Here is a 16,947-nt window from a genome sequence, read left to right as displayed (position 1 = left end):
GAGTAAAAATATACATATAATAACATTTCAATCTCAGCTTCTACTCATTTTATGGCTTAAATAATAATACTGAGAAAACTTTTTAAACCCTTATGTGAGAGAGTGTCCTGTGGGAACTCTATAAATCTAATTCAGAATTTTTATATCAACATAAACTATTAGTCTTAAAAAAAAACACCTCAAAATATAATCTCTCCTAAACATAGTAAACCTACATAAATATCAACACTTAACTTCAGGATATGTGACTTTTTACCACAAGAGGACATTTTGAAATAAAAAACTTTAAATACAGTTCTTCAAACAACCAATTAATGTTTTCCATAGAAACACCTGGATTTGGGTCACCCTACAACCTTTCCAATGTCTGTATTTCTCAGGAACATCTTTAGGATAAGTAAACACAATGTTGGCCTTGACACTTAAGAACGAGGGTTCATGTCAGTCAGCAGTTGATCCTGAGTATATCTGACCTGTGAAGCCTCCACGTGTCATCTGTAACATGCACCTGATGTGACAGTTCCATGTGGCATGGCTTTGTTTCAGTGTTCATAGATTATTGATTACATTAATAGAGGCATCAATGATGCCGTATTATAAGCTTTGTTGAACACGATCAGATCTCTAACAGTTGCTCAACAGCACAGCTGGAATACCAACTGAGTCCCACACACTGAGCCCAGCAAAAACCACTTCAAGTAATAATATGCTAATGAACCTTTACCCAAAGAAAAGCTATTCAAATGAATTACAGTAGGCTTATGTTTGGTGCTTTATTCATAGCCGTATGGTTCAGTTTGAATTCTAATCTTACTGATAATTACTGTAGAAAGTGGCATGTGAAAAATACAAATACCTGAACAGTGTATAACTAAGCAGATGGAACCCCTCATGGAACTGTTTATGATATTTCGGTGTGGTTGTGCTGTCGTGGACTTCACAACTTCACAAACTACAGTTATAAAATCACAGTAGAATCTGATCTGGCACAGTGCAAATAACAATTATAACATTACACAGTAATGTTATAATCACTTCAGCTGACATTTGATGACCATATAAGACATCTGTGTAAAACCTCTTTCTGCAGCCTTCTCTATCCCTGTCAGATGCAGAGAAACTCATCCATGCCTTTATCTCCTCTAGACTGGACTACTGCATTGTGCTCTTCACAGTGATCCCTGGCAGGAGCATCCAGAAGCTCCAGTACACTCAGAGCGGCGCTGTCAGGATCCTGATGAGAGTGTGAAAACACAAACACCAATTGTATTTTCATTGCACTGGCTCCCTGTCTCCTTCAGGGTTCACTACAAGGTCCTGCTACTCATACACAAATCCATCAATGGTCATGTGCCTCCCTACCTACAGGAACGGATCACACCACAAATCTCCACCAGCACCCTCAGAAAGGCTTTTTCATCTTACCTCTTATTACTATTTTCTTTATGTTGTGCGTTCTATGTTATTAATAGCATAGCACTTTAAGTTTCACTATGAATGAGAAATGCAGTACAAATTAAATGTATTATTATTATTACATATCATTATATTATTATAATAATATATATTATTATTTATACAACACTGCACAGGCGTTTCTATTTCATGTATTGTTAAAATGCAACATTTAAGAAATGCAGTCTCTGTTTACTTGTTAATCCTGGTTAGTTGTGACATTGGGCTGTTTCGGTTTGTCAGTTTTTATTTTATTTATTTTATTATTATTTTATTTTTATTCCCAACCTGCTCCTAAGCTACACTACTATACTAGTGTACACTACTATATTATACGCTACTCTATTTTTTATATTAACAGTAGATCACATGACTATATGTAATGTAGCAGTGCTTGTAGTGAGAGACTCATGGAAAACTATCGCTGACAGCAGTTCCCCTCAGCTCTACAGTGTTGGTTTTACAGCCCACAACTTTACTGTTCTGGTTCAGTCTCAGTGCTCTCATCACTCTGCTCTCTGGCAGCAGCAAGAGAAAGCTCTGATAAACCCAGTGTTCACTACCTGCTCAGCACCAAACAACATATATTTGCCATTAACTGTTTTAGAAGTGAATAACTTGACAATGTTGTGTTTGCAGCTTGTTGTGCGACCCCCAAGTGACCCAAAAACTGAAATCAATATGGTTGAAAGGACTTTATTATTTGAGTCCATACTGTGCTTGTATTGTGTGTATTCCTAAACTTATTAGTAACTAATACAACCACAATGCACAGAGAGAGGGACTCATGCAGGACTTGCACCAGGGACCCATGACAGGTTAATCCAGTCCTGCTCTGGTTCTTCTTCTTGTTTCTATTTATAGTTTAACACATTTCAATAACTAAAGTATGTTCATTTTAAAAGGACTATAACTATAATTCTGCATGTTTAACCAGTTTACCACCAGTGACATATTCCTTACATATATATTAAGATTTTTCAGGTTTATATTATCAGTGTGTGGTAATGCCATGCAGACTTTTAAAATCATTTTGCACTTACTGAAAGGACTGGAATTAATGAAAATCAAAGGCTGTCTGGAAGTGGAGGTGATTAAAAATATACAGAAATTCCAAAACACTAACACTTGAATATAAACCTGTTTGTAGTAAATGAGATACACATTAAGATACAGAATATTAAGGTCTTCTGAAATAAAGTTGATAGAATCCTGCAGGAATCCTGGTGTGGGATATCATCTCACCCTGTGAACCAAGGATCAGCGCTTAAGCACAGATCAATCTAATCAATGAATGACAGTTGCAGGTTGGTGAAAGTTTCACTTCAAATGAGATTACACAGCTTTCACTCTCCCTCCTCTTCTCCACATCTTGTCCAATGGATTTCCTCAGCAGAGGTCTTAGTCAGAAATCCTCCACTGATCTCTCAGTGCAGGGCCCTCACCAGAGAAGCTGCCAGCCAATCAGATGCTGGTTCAACACATCTCACCAGTTGAGAGTCGACTGATTGGCTAAGCCCTGGTAGGACGGCTGTAGAGCAGATTCATGTCAGGTGTTAGCTGGGCTGACATTACACATGCATCCCTATCCTCTGTTTTAACACACTGAGTTTACATGAATTAGCAGAGATTATGTGTAACATAGCTGGATTCATGTATCCTGTTGCAGTACTGTCATTAAGGATGGAGGGAATGTACAAGAAAGTGCAGTATCTTACACCTGCTTTAAGAAAATTCTGCTAGAACTATGGGATTTCCCCTACAGCATCATGATTACTGTGTTATCCTCACACTGTTAATAATAGTTGATGTTAAGTTAAGGCTTTACATGACTTCATTATGTTTGTTGCTGTTCAGATATACTGCTGAATAATCCTCAAATATTTACTTCTTTAAAACTGTTTAAAGATGTGCTTTTAATGATGGCATTAATTATTCATTAATTTACCACTGACTGTTTTAAAGCTGGAAACTTTTTTTTTAATCAATAACATTGAATATTTATAACTAAAAAAAGCACAAAAAGTTATTATTTATTAAGAAATGAACACTCAAAAACTATAACCTCTCCATCTGCAGGGTGAGGGTTTGGTTGACAGTGTTCTGGCAACATAAGCAAACAATCCCACAACTGTAGCTAAATTCTTATTGGTGCATGGAAGTACATGACATCATATTTTTCCAACCAAGCCCACATGAAAGAGAAGGAGAAGAGCGCTGAGAAAAACACGAATCCAGAAATCTCTCACTTGAAAAAACAACAAAACAGGAATTGTATGTTCATGTCAGTTCCCGTCAGATCTTTGCTTCATTCACAAAACAACACTGTTGGGAGTTAAATAGCCTGGATACAGACGGTCAGACAGACATACAATACGCTACATATATACAAACATCACAAAAAGTCAGATAGAGGACGTTGTTACAGTCAAGGCTGAGTTACCAAGATGACATCACAGGGACCTTAAAGTGGGTCCTGCTCTATTATCTGTGGTGAAGAGGGGCCTTATGTCAAAATCTTGTTATTATTTCAGTTTTGTGCTTACATGTTGCATAGTTCTAAATTAATTTGTGCTTTCACTCAGCAAATCTGGAGTCATAGAAAAACTGTATGCAATTTATAGAACAGAGGGTTAATGGGGCCCAGAAGCTTATTTTTTTTCCAGGGGACCTCCAAGCAGGTTAATCTGAACATGAAAAAATAGATATCACTAGAGTAACTTGTAAGTGAATGAATATGTTTAATGTTTATTAATAAATGATCAGGAATTTTTACATATGAAGAACATTCGATGTAAAATAAGTGAAACAATGAGATAAGAAGGACTCACAGCAACAGTCCTGCTATGATTCTTTCCTTTGTAAAGATGATAATGTTCTGTTGTTGCTGAAGTGAAGTGGTGGTTAAATTAAAACTTAATTAAACTGGATTATATTTTCACCTGCTCCTATCTTCACTGTGTTGTCACTGTCTCTGCAGGATGCCTAAAGTAAGTGTGTTTGCAATGCTGGCGAGGTTAAAGTCCCTATCCAAGCTAGCTCCTGCTTAAGCTCTGTCTGTCCGTGAGACTCATACTATTAGTTTTTTGATATATTGTATATTCTTACAGACAGTTAGATAAATAACTGTGTATAACTTCAATGGATTTTATTTTTTTCTATTGGACAGGGGTGATGTTTTGATAAAAAACATTCAGAGAAAAATTCTTATTATTGTGGATTTTGATATTAGATTTCTTACCCATCAGTACTGGATTCAAAGTAATAATTTACTTATATTATTATCATATATTAATTATGTCTTTTGAAAAAGTCGAGTGGAATATAAAACATGAGAGGATTGTATGAGAATTCTTTTGTTAATGGCAGAATTTACTATTGAACTGAACAAACATAAGTCGTTCCCAAACATAAATGTTTTTCTGGATGAATTTCATTTGTACATGGATACTTTAAGAGAAAACTGTAAGTACAAGTCGATGTATTATGAAGAATTATTTTCTGTGTCCCTTGATTAACTTTATGTTGTCCTTCACTGTTATTATTTTTTACTTATTGTTTTTGGATATTATTTGATTATGTTGTAAGGATTTTATAAGTGTCAAATATTTATTTATTGTTTTTATTATTTTACATACTTCTTATATTTTATTTATTTGACATAGGCCTATAATTATGTTTTGCACAACAGCATTTTGAATTGCACAAGAATGCACATTTCTATGTAAATGATGAACGTCTGTCAATTTTTTTAAAAAAATGCTCCAAATGGAACATTTCTAAACTGAGACATGGAAACACACGCCGGTACAGCAGGTGGCAGTATGCACCTGTAACGGTAGTTAATGAACAGGAGGAAGAAGACACACAGGACACCGGTGTGTGTCACAAACTGAAACAGTGTGTCCGTTGAACACGAAGATGCTCTTCTTTAGCAAAACACCGTGTATTTATTCTCACATATGTCTCCTGGCACACACACAGCTCAACATGGTGACTGCGCAGAGACTCGGGAAGCTCTCTAACCAGGTAGCTGATGGCACAATCGTAATGTAGCTAACGTTAGCTAAGAGTTTCAGTTAGTACGCTGGTTGTTACATCAGATAGCTCTGATAACACTTGTATAATAACGGAATTTAATGTTTCAGCTCCGGGGCTTGTCTCATCTGACGGGGCTTCGTCCGGTAACTAAACATACCTGCCAGGTTCCACATAACGTAAGTTCTGCCTCCTGAAGCATTCACAAGGACTTTTATGGGCTTTTACATTTTGTTTGGGCAACATTCAAATAACAGAAAATCCATGAACACTTGACACAGTATCAGCACACAACATGGCAGAAAAAGGCAAAAAGTAGAGAAACTCTGCATACCAGCTTCAGTTTGGCGGTAGGTGGTTTTGTCATAAGTTATAGGTCAGGTAGGCAATTACCTGGGGCCTCGTCCACCAAAGGGTTTCATGAATTTGTGTTTTCTTTTTTGTTGTAATATATAAATCATGTTCCTTTCTTGTCAATCCAAACGAATAATAATCTGTCTAAAGTAATCAAGCGTTTTTAAATTGCATTTGAGAAGAGAAAGAGGAAGAAGGAAGATGTCCAGTTTAAGGAAAGTTTGCCCAAACTAATGAAATTCTCTAATAAAACAGCCAGAGACTCCACAACTAACGTCAGCTGACGTCAGTGTAACGTTAGTTGAAGAGGTTGAGCTAGCTGATGTTAGCAGCCTGCTGTGCATCCACCGCATCCACAATTTCTAGGTAGATTATAAGATATCTCTCTAAAGCATGGGATGGGAGGAGAAAAGTAACATCTGACAGATAAATTCAGCAGACTTTTCTCTATATAGATTGCAGACTAAGTTATGAGTTTATGAACTGGATCAAATGTTCAGTGTTTGGCACTAATGGATGTAACGTTAGATGTAGATTTGTGTCTTGTGCGTAGGGGGCTGCGTTTGTGTGTTTGTATGTTTGGTGTTTTTCTATTGTGGGATATCTCATGGAGCGTTGTTTATGTTTGGACTGTAGCAAACAGCACTGTGGCCTGTCTGTATTGTCGTTGATTCCACCCCCTTGGTACCCCCTTCATGGGTCCCCTGTCACTCTATTTGGCTGCTGGGAGTTGAGTGAAATGTAACTTACGGAAATTAACGTTATATTATGAACTGGATCTTGTACTGGGACTGACAAGCCAGCCGAGGCTTTGAATAAGGTGGAACCTCGACAGAGGTGATACCAAAAAAGTAGGTACCAGATACCAGGTACTAGCTACTACTTACAAATTTTGCCTAATGAAAAACCAAATAAGGTGAATTGGTACCCTGTAGTGGATAAGGGGCTTAAAAATCCAAAAGCATTTCACTTCCTTTACTCAGGGTGGACTCTCTTAAAGCCCCCCTCCACTCAAAAATGCATTTCACTTCTTGTTCCTACAGTTGAATGTTTGAGCTTCACTGTGCAGAATGATATATGTGCAGAGTTTGTTTTGACATTCATCTGCTGATAGTGGAAAGTTTCTCTAAGTGAAAGGGGCGGGTCTATGAGCATGATTTGTGACATCACAACTATTTTGGAAGCTGGTCTTGGTCCAGTATGCAACTCTCACAAGTGTGATGTGGAAATTTGAAGCTACTGGAGATGTACATTGCAAAAAAAAGTTCACTATATGCACATCTTAGAACTGAACTGATATTTATCTGTAATTTCTGTAAACTTTACGAGGATTTTAACATGGGGGTCTATTTCGAGTCAGCCTCAAGTGGTCATTGGAGGAACTGCAGTTGGCTTCATATTTCAGTCCCAGAGGATGCTGCTTGGGTGGAAGCTGTAGATGTGGGAGACAGCAGGGTGGAATTGAGGGAGGATGTGTTGGAGTTGTTATCCAAAGTGTTTAAGTTTAAGTGCCTAAAATGTGGGTAGTAAAGTTGCGTACCCTATGAGTCCAACTTAAATAAAAAGTGTTCACAAAGGTGAATGAATTCATTGGTAAACTTCTATTGGTCAGTACATGGCAGGTCAGCTGAGTTATCTTTTAGTGAAGGTGTAATTTACGGGCTAACATACGTTTCAACAAATAAGGATGGAATAAAGTTTCCAATAATGAATTAGTATTTACTTTAAATAGATCTGTTAGTTTGTCCAATAGTTAAGATGTTAGCTGGTTTTGAAATCTGCTGATGAACTCAACACAACAATGCAGCTTCTTTCATTGTAGAAACTCATGTAAACGAGTGGGTACCTACAATATAATTGGCATGGAATCACACATTTCTCTCCAGGATTCATCCTAGGAAGTGATTAAGAAATGACGAATAATATAATAATGAATCCCTGGTGTATTGTGCGTGGTATCTGACCTCAGTGTTTGTGTCTCAGTGGGTAGAGAGCAGAGGTGATGGTGACAGGTGGAGGAGAAACATCTATCTGACATCACCAAGACTGGAAGAACCCACCCCTGTGCAGATCAGGTAACCCCCAATTATCTCTCTCTCTCTCTAAGAAAAAGCATCAATAGCTGGTGTTGAAGGGTTAAATGAATCTGTAACTTTGTGTCAATGTGTAAAAGTGAGCTGTCAGAGGCGGCCTACGAGAAGCTGGCTGATGAGACGCTGGAAGCTCTGGCTGATTACTTTGAAGACCTGATGGAGGAACCATTCACTGGAGCAGACTATGATGTTGTCTTCTCTGTAAGTCAATCAGTCTTCCTGTTCCCTGTTAAGCTGGAGCATCTCTGATCTCAGAATGTAGTTTGTTTGTATCGACTAATGATTTCTTTGATCACCTGAAACAAGGTAACAGGCTCATTGTCACATCTGTACAGCTACGTAAACGGATTCATCGCCAAATTGTGTCTGTGGGTTTTACACTGGGTAGTTTCACAAACTTTCATCAGAGACAACTGGGATTCACTTTGGATAATCCACTGTTGAGTGTAGTGAACGGGGAACATTTTCAGTCAACGTTAGTGCTGAAGGAATTATTTTAAACCCAGCTGAAGCGTCTGTTGACGGATGGAGCCGCCAGCAACTTTGTCTTCAGCAGCAGCTGTGCGGCTGGGAGGACGGGTAGAGGGAGAGTGTTTGATGAGCAGCACTTCACCAAAAAGCACAGCTTGAGTAGGGGTGTCACCATTCAGTTTGACTTTCAATTTTAAGGTCACAATTTGATTTTCGATGTAAACATTTTTCTTTCTGGCACTGACAGCTCTGCCATCGTTAGACTATTGTTGATTGTTGCTTTTATTCTCTGACAACTGTCATTTACATTTTCAAATTCTTCTTTAAAATGATACATGATACACAGATACATGGTATCAAGTGTGATATAACCGCCACACTAAGGCTATATGGTCAAATTTAAATTCATTATTTAAAATGTAATAACAATAACTTATTTCACCAGTCAATTGGGAGCAAACTGTTAAACAAAAACAAAAAGAAGAGCCACTAGATGGCACAAGGCCACTTTAGAACAACAGCTTGAGTTTCTGAAACTAAATTTAAGTTTAACTTGTATTGCACTTTGTAGACGGTCCCTGCACACTCGTCTCACAGCCGCCTGTACATGGAGACGCCCAGAGGACGGCTCATTGTGATGAAAATGAGGTTGTAGCTCGTTGTCTACCTTCATTTCATTTATGAGTTATTGATCCACAAAGTTCTGTCAGTATAATTCCAACTTTACTGAAGTGTACAGCATAGCCTAAAAAAGTGTAACACAACTCACAGGAAAGGCAAAATGTTGCCACATCAGTGACTTCAAGGAAGCAGGAGGATTTTCCACTTGCATTGTTTCTCCATCATCGCTGACTCCGGCAGTGGCCATGGTGTCTCAAAATAATGCAGCTGCAGGCTATCAGTAAGATAGTTAGATTGTAATTCATCTTAGAGGGCCCTGACTGCATTTACCTGCACTGTAGTAAAAGATGGATGGCATGTCCATGTGCAATGATCTCTCCCGTCCTTCCAGCTGCTCTGCTGTCAGAAACAGAAACACTTTCCTTTTGTCTTGCACATGCTCACATGTAAAAAGCCCATTTAGAAAACAGGTTATGTGTCTACACGGCTGAGAAATCAGCATTCACCGGGAGAAATCTAGCTGTGAAACCAGGTTTCTCTAATCCTCTACCCTGATTACACAAACCAGGTTCCTCGTTTATATGACATTTAAGAAATCACTTTACTGGAGTGCGTCCCATAACCGTCATTTTAACAATATATGGCGAAGTACACTGCATCAGTGTTTTGTTATTTGCCGCTCTGCTAACTGTTGTTAGCTGGATTCCCGGCCTCCTCTAAATGAAGTCACTGTGACACAAAGCCCCCTTTCACTTTTGGAATGTGGTCTGAGTAAAATCAAAACCAAAACCAAAACGTAGCCAGGTGACAGTGTAATGGAGTTTAGTGCAGGTCAAATGAATCCGTTGTAGAGAGTGTGATTGTCCACTAAGGGGAGCTGTTCACCAACAAGTTGTCATTAACATCTTCCTGTCATAATAAGAAGTTAAACCAGGAGTGTTGCACTCAGTGTGCCTGTTCACATTACTTGGCTGTATTGAAATAGTGGATACAGTTAATATACCCTGAAAATCATGATTTTACATCATTTGGGAAGGTTTTATCTTATAAATTGCTGTTGCAGGTTAGATTTTATTAACATGGTAACAAAAATGAACATGCAGTGTTAGTAGTTTTAGTCTTTTGATAAGTAATAACAGATGATAAATAAATAAATGTCCTCAATACTTCATCATTGGGATTGCTACTTCTATAACTAAAGGGGTGCATGGCAAACTTCTTATCCAGAGCACTAAAAAAAAATTCTAATATACCAAACTCTAGGTTAAGGATTTTAAGATTTTTAGGGGAAACCTCAGTGTGCACAAACCAGTTTATCTTCATCCTAGAAAAGAGCACACCCCAGCTGTTCTAGTCAAGGTGCTGCCCAGAGTTTACAGAAAAGACTCTTTGTCAGACATAATGCTGATGTGAAACATTTTTCACACATGTACAGAGTGAAGTGCACGTCTAACAAGGTCATTAGAAACGACCTAGTATTACCACCAGACATTGGTACTGTCTCATGGTAATAGTAGGTAGGTCGTAGTAGGTCCAAAGCTTTTATTGCACTTACAGTAACGTAACAAATGTAGTTTTCATCAACTGGCGTACTTCACCTGTTTCACCTGCACACACGGGAGGGCTCAGCTCCGTCCACGGTGAACCATAGAGAGCTGAGGAGAGTAGTGTGACCGTAAATGACAGCAAAAAGCAGCAGAGACAAACGCGCACACATTTAGTAAATAATATAAATAAAGACAGTCTCTACTGCAATTTGCTGTCATATATGGTCGCCATCTCGCTGCTTCTCTGCTCTGTCTCAGGGCAGCGGGGCTGAATCCTCCGCGTGTGTGCAGCGCAGCAGAGGAGAGACAGACAGCGGCGGAGAGTCGACGACAACTAAACTCATCACGTTACTGTAAGTGCAATAAAAGCTTAGCGAGTAAAAAGCCAAGAAGAGTCATTTATCAGTGTAATCCACACAAATGATGGACAGACTCCAAAAATATTGCGGTAAAGAGCGTGATTTGCGTCACAACGATATAAACGATAGAGATATAGAGAACGATATACTTTTGGAGTAGGACAATAGTAACCAATCCACTCTAACTTATGCAATTATAAATGAGGTACTTCATACCACCGTGCTGTCCATTATCTCATTCTCCTTTCAGTCCTGCTCTCTTAATAGATCCTCATCATCCTTTATAGGCGCTCCTTCCGTCACACAGACTTTTAGTGTAAGCTTCTTTGCTAAGCTTCTTGCACGGCCCATTACCTGTCTGTACTGCATGAAGCTGTTTGAGCCGCGGCCTGTTGTGTTGCTGCTGGGCTCTGGTGCCTTATTGATTTCTTGCCCACAAGAATTGACACTCTTCCAGTCTACTGCTCTTGTTGGCAGACAGCAGAGTTAATCAGGCAGGCGGCTTAGAAACTGTAAATTCTGTAGTTGAAACAGTGTGTGACCTACTCTGACCTATCAGAGAAGACAGACGGACTGGAACTGAGGACCAGGAAACATTCTGACACAGTTGGAGCAGGTTTCAGTTTTCTTACTAGGATGGGGTTTATTTTTATTCCTATCAATTATTACAACATGTTGGACTGGTGAGGGTAGCAGTGATGTCATATTTCCAGCTGCCAGTAAACAGTAATTATAACTGATAGGAATGATGGCCCAAACTATGAAAACAAGACTAAACTTCAACTTTGACATCCAAATAATTCATGGTTAATACATCATATTACTGAAACTCCTTTGTGCGCCCCCAGATGATTGGCGCATTCCCAGCACCAGCTTCAGAACAGTGACAGACAGTTCAGATACACTCAGCAGGGACACTTAACCCCCTTTGTGATTTCTGTGTGTGAACGAATCAGGTGAGAATTTGCTCATGTTTCTTCAACTGTAAGCAAGTGAGCAAGTTTATGTTGTGTTAACACGCATACAGATGGATAAACACTGGTCCCAGAAACTTGGTGTCCTCGCTGTACACAACCATGGCTAATTGTAAAATAGGCACTTTCCTTTGCACAGGCTGGAATCGAAGCGTGGAGGCTGTGGTTAAGATATATACCATACAGGTATGTATCTTACCCATTTGGCTACCAGAACTCCACTAGCTTCATTAAATTCTTACTGGAAATGAATCCTACATGCTGATGCTATATTGGAGTGTGTCATCTCCTGCTCACATTGACATATCACTAGCGGGTAACTGTGATGTGCTCTGTGTGTGTGTGTGTGTGTGTGTCAGTCTGCCTTTATTGATGCTCTGCACTGTCACACCCAGACTTGATAACAGCTGCTGTTGATGTGGCAGCTGTCTGGATGACTGGTTGCCTGATCTATCAGAGAAGGATGATGCTACACACACGAGCATGTGTCATCCACACAGTAATTCAGACAGACTCGGACTGTGTACGTCTGTGTGCGCTTTCTTTTCTGTTTCGCACTTTTCTCATCACACTGTGCTGTCCTCCTGTCTGTCTTGTCTGTCGATTTCCTCTGGGACATCCCCTCCACAAAGATCATCCCTCTCTCTACCTATTCTCTCTGTAACATCTTCTTCCACCCTGTCGGTGGTCCATGAGAGGGTGATAAATAAGCAGCTGTGTGTGTGTGTGTGTGTATTTTTCTTTAAATCGTTGGTTGGACAGCGGCTGTCTCTGCTGGCTCTGACTGATTGGCCAGTGTTCCAATCTTGGCAGCTGACCCCCTTTTTTCAACTGCCTGCAGTGACATATGGGGCCATAAACAACTCACACACACACACACACACACGCACACACACACGCACACACACGTACACACACACGTACACACACACGCACACACACACACTGCAGGATGAAGAGAGCTTTAACTCGGCTGGCTAGAGAGGAGCCAGGGACAGTACTGCACACTGCAGAGGGGCGCTGGAGTCGATCTTTAGGGAATGATCAAGAAGCAGCAGCCAACTCTTCACGTCCTTGTGCTTTTTGTTTTCAACTTAAATATCTATCCTGCAATCTTTGACTGATTTACCCAAGTGACTTCAGTGAACTAGATGCTTAAAAACCTCCATTCTCTCAATCAGCTTCTTACTTAGTTGCCAAAGTTAACATTTTTTGGTTATTCCTTCTAATAGATTTCTATATTTGTGTTCTCCGCTGTGCTCTTTTCACTAGTTTAAAGTGGGCAGGGCCTCGTTCTATAAAGGTGAACCATACAGAAAGCAGAGTTGGGTTGTTGTTGGGTTGGGTAATTATCTTGCTAGAGAGATGCTACTGTCATTAGAGCTTAAACAATTAGTCAATCAAGAGAAAATGAATTGCCAACTATTTTGACAGTTGTTTGTACAATAGTACAAGAAATCTGAAGATGACACCATGGACTCTGAGAACTCATGATGGGCATTTACAGACAAAACAATTAATTAAGAAAATAATCTGATAATAAAATGAATGGTTACTAATCTGATCAAAACATGCCACACCGTTCTGGGTGTTAACTGTCACTCACTAGGCTTTTCTGGAGCTTTCAACGCATTTGGCCCTTATTAGTTAATGGAGTTAAGTACGGGATCCTGGTCACATGATAACAGGTGTTTATGGCGGGAGATGGTAACATCTGTCTCTATATAAAGATGGTCTCTGGTGTCAGATGTGAATGTTCTCCTTGATCTTTCTCCCGCTGTTCACTGACTCCTGGTCGATGACCTTTGACCCCATCGATCAGAATTCATTTCTGAGTGTTATCTTGTTTTGTCCGACCAACGGTTCAAAACCCAAAGATATTCCATGTACAATGACATAAATCCGAGAAAAACATCAAATCCTCACATTTAAAAAGTTTGAACCAGAGAATGTTTGAAATGTTTGCTTGATAACTACTCATCAAAATCACTGACAATGGACGAATGGTTTCAACACTAATCATAAACTAAGAGTGAATCAAGTATCCACTGCTTAAATAAGCACTGTTGGACAGCATGTCCACCATCATGACATTGTATGTCTTTCTTTACACATTCATCAATCTTCAGATGGAACATGCAACAGCTTTTAACTTTAAAAAAAATGCTTTTTTGTGACTGAAGTGGTTTATTGTGTTCCAGGTGTCACTGAAATGTGTCTTTGTTGGTCTTTGTTCAGAGCGGTGTGGTGACAGTGAAGGTGGGCGGAGACCATGGGACCTACGTCATCAACAAACAGACACCAAACAGACAGATCTGGCTGTCGTCTCCAACCAGGTGAGACCGGAGAGCCATACCACACCCTCACACTGATGAGTGAGGAAACATCACCTTTATTAGATAGACCTATGTATAGTATTATAAAATAAAATGCACCACACCTGCCCTCTTAGGACAAAGTGCCTCTACAACACTAACATCTTCTGTCCTCTACAGCTGCTCTGCTTTGCTTAAACACACAGAGCAGTGCAGGCTGTCACTTCTGCTCTGTGTCCACACAGATCCATGTGTTTGTGCACAGCAGCTGTGGATTGTAGACAGGCTGAGACATTTTCCTCTTCTAATTGTTTCCCTGTCATTATTAGGCAAAGCAGGCCATGGCTAAAACATACTTTCAAAGACTATGAATGAATATATACATGTTATATATTAGAATATACCCTTTATGAATGAAACGCATTAATTATAGGCCTCACCCTAGCATATTGAACAATATGCTAACATAAGAATCTGGTTCAAAGTACTGTTACACTCTGTTGACTTTGTATCTCTTGTTTTTGCAGTGGACCGAAGCGCTACGACTGGACAGGCAAACACTGGGTATACAGTCACGATGGCATCAGCCTCCACCAGCTGCTATCTAAAGAGTTTTCTATCATCTTCAATACCAAGATGGACCTCTGTGACCTGCCCTTTTCCTGATACGCCAGGCCTGCCAGCGACCCCTGCCTGCTGCTGTGATTCATGGAAGCCACAGAGCACAGTGTTTATGTATAATTTATGAAGAGAGTACTTGCATATAATGACACAGATCTATATTAGTGAACTGTTTATTATCTATGTTATGAATTATGAATTATGTATTAAAGATTTGTATTTCATGGTGATAACAACACATTCTCATTATATATTGGAAAACTTACATATACAGTTGTACAGTAGAATTCAGCCACTGGGCCTTCCTATATACTGTATCTCCTCATTGTCCTCAGTGTCCCACACTGTCCAATCAATGAACACATGATCCTGCTTCCACTGCAGTCAGCATTTTAACATGCTAGTGACACCCCCGTTTTCACAGGTAATTTGTTAGTCTGTCCCTCCCGCCGCAGGAAATAATGGATTAATCCTGGAAGGCTACTGATGTAGCACTTTTCTCTTTATGAAAGTAACACAGAGATTATTCGACCAATGAGAATTTAGTCGGACGAGAGCATATCGACCAACTATTCGACCAGGAGACTACAGCCCTACTTCACAGTGCTGGAGACCTTTAAGACATTAGTGAGCTTTGATCTCAGCGCAGTTCAAAACAGAGATGCATGATGTAGCATCCAGTGAACTATGATTGGTATTCCAGCAACACCCATGAGAGCTGTGTTTAGAGAAATGGATTTCAATGCTAATGTTAATGTAAATACTGTACTTAAATAGCTAGCAGCTATTTGCTGCAACAGTTTAGCTAATTTCAGAATGTACATGTTCTCTTTGAACTCATCCACTATCAGCCAAGTCTTTCAGTTAAGTTATATTTGAGTTATTTAGCATTGACAGAGCACTCTGTCACACTTTACTCACAGATGATACAAATGCTAATAATAATAAGCACCTTGATTTTCAGGGAACTTGTTTCTTTCAGCAGAGCATGCAGCAGAAGTAGTCAGGAAACTATTTAACAAACTGGTCTTATGAATGTGCAGAGTGGCAGAACATTGAAAAGCCAATTTTGACAGATGTGAACTTGCAAACTACAGCTGTGTTGTGTCACGGTGGTCTAAGCTCTATGATTGGCTCACCTAAACATAATTTCCTGTGGCGTCCAAAAATCTGAAACCACTTTCCTATTCACTCATTGATCTCTACATGTATTCTACAGCCAGGCACTACCACCACTCCATACAACCAATGCCAATTCTGTGAATTCATCAATAAAACTATTGAAATGCTTTCCTGTAATGTCCTCTGACTGTGCTTCATCCAGGTAACTTTAGCAGCAGACAGGAGAAACTGAGGACTTTCACTCAGCCATACTCAGTCTACGTAATTAAATAATATGTTGAATTGACCTAACCATATTTGTCGTAACATGACTGGCATAAAAAGCTATTAAGCCACATATACATACACAATATGACAGTCATGTTATATTTTGCATTTGTACATTTACATACATTACATAACTTATTGCACAAAACCTTTATATTCAGGCTTGGTCTCAGCATTCAGAATGAAAGCTACACTAATGAGGCAATGCATCATGTTAAGGTTATCAGAACATTGTGATGCTGTCAAACTAATTCTCAGTAAAGTTCATGACTTATATTCACATTATATGATTTGTGAATGATGCAGAGAATGATTCCTTATGATATTATATCCATTATTTATTGATCATACTGTATTACTGTAAATATATAGTACCAGCCAAACGTTTGGACACACTTTCTACAAGTGAACGGGAATGTGTGTCCGAGCGTCAGACTGTCTTAGATCCTACATGTTGAACATATAAAATTATGATTGTGATTGTACTTCAATTGCACCCATTTAAATGTTCTGTCCTGCCTCTACAACAAAGTTTGTGTTTTTACACTGGACATAATTTTGCTCACTAATTAGTTAATCCAAAATACAATAAATATTTTAAGGCTAACATAAAATGCTGTAATTACATCATTAGCACAACACAGTACACTTGCTGTAGGAACCATTGATCTAAGGGAATTTGACTGTGAAGTCAGACTGGTTTATTTATC

At 39.2% G+C, this 16,947-nt stretch overlaps 1 protein-coding gene across 1 annotated transcript; it reads left to right on the top strand.

Annotated features, from left to right (window-relative positions):
* Positions 1 to 5,226: 5,226 nt before the first annotated feature.
* Positions 5,227 to 15,084, top strand: fxn (frataxin). Its single transcript, XM_042420120.1, has 6 exons — positions 5,227 to 5,484; positions 5,604 to 5,672; positions 7,831 to 7,922; positions 8,021 to 8,141; positions 14,151 to 14,248; positions 14,755 to 15,084. Exons 1-6 carry the CDS (start codon positions 5,377 to 5,379, stop codon positions 14,891 to 14,893), a joined length of 627 nt encoding a protein of 208 aa, XP_042276054.1. The 5' UTR covers positions 5,227 to 5,376; the 3' UTR covers positions 14,894 to 15,084.
* Positions 15,085 to 16,947: the final 1,863 nt, after the last annotated feature.

The sequence above is a fragment of the Thunnus maccoyii genome, chromosome 9 (genome assembly GCF_910596095.1).
Source record: "Thunnus maccoyii chromosome 9, fThuMac1.1, whole genome shotgun sequence".
In the NCBI taxonomy this organism is placed as follows: Eukaryota; Metazoa; Chordata; class Actinopteri; order Scombriformes; family Scombridae; genus Thunnus; species Thunnus maccoyii.
This window is presented reverse-complemented; position numbering and strand designations above follow the sequence as displayed.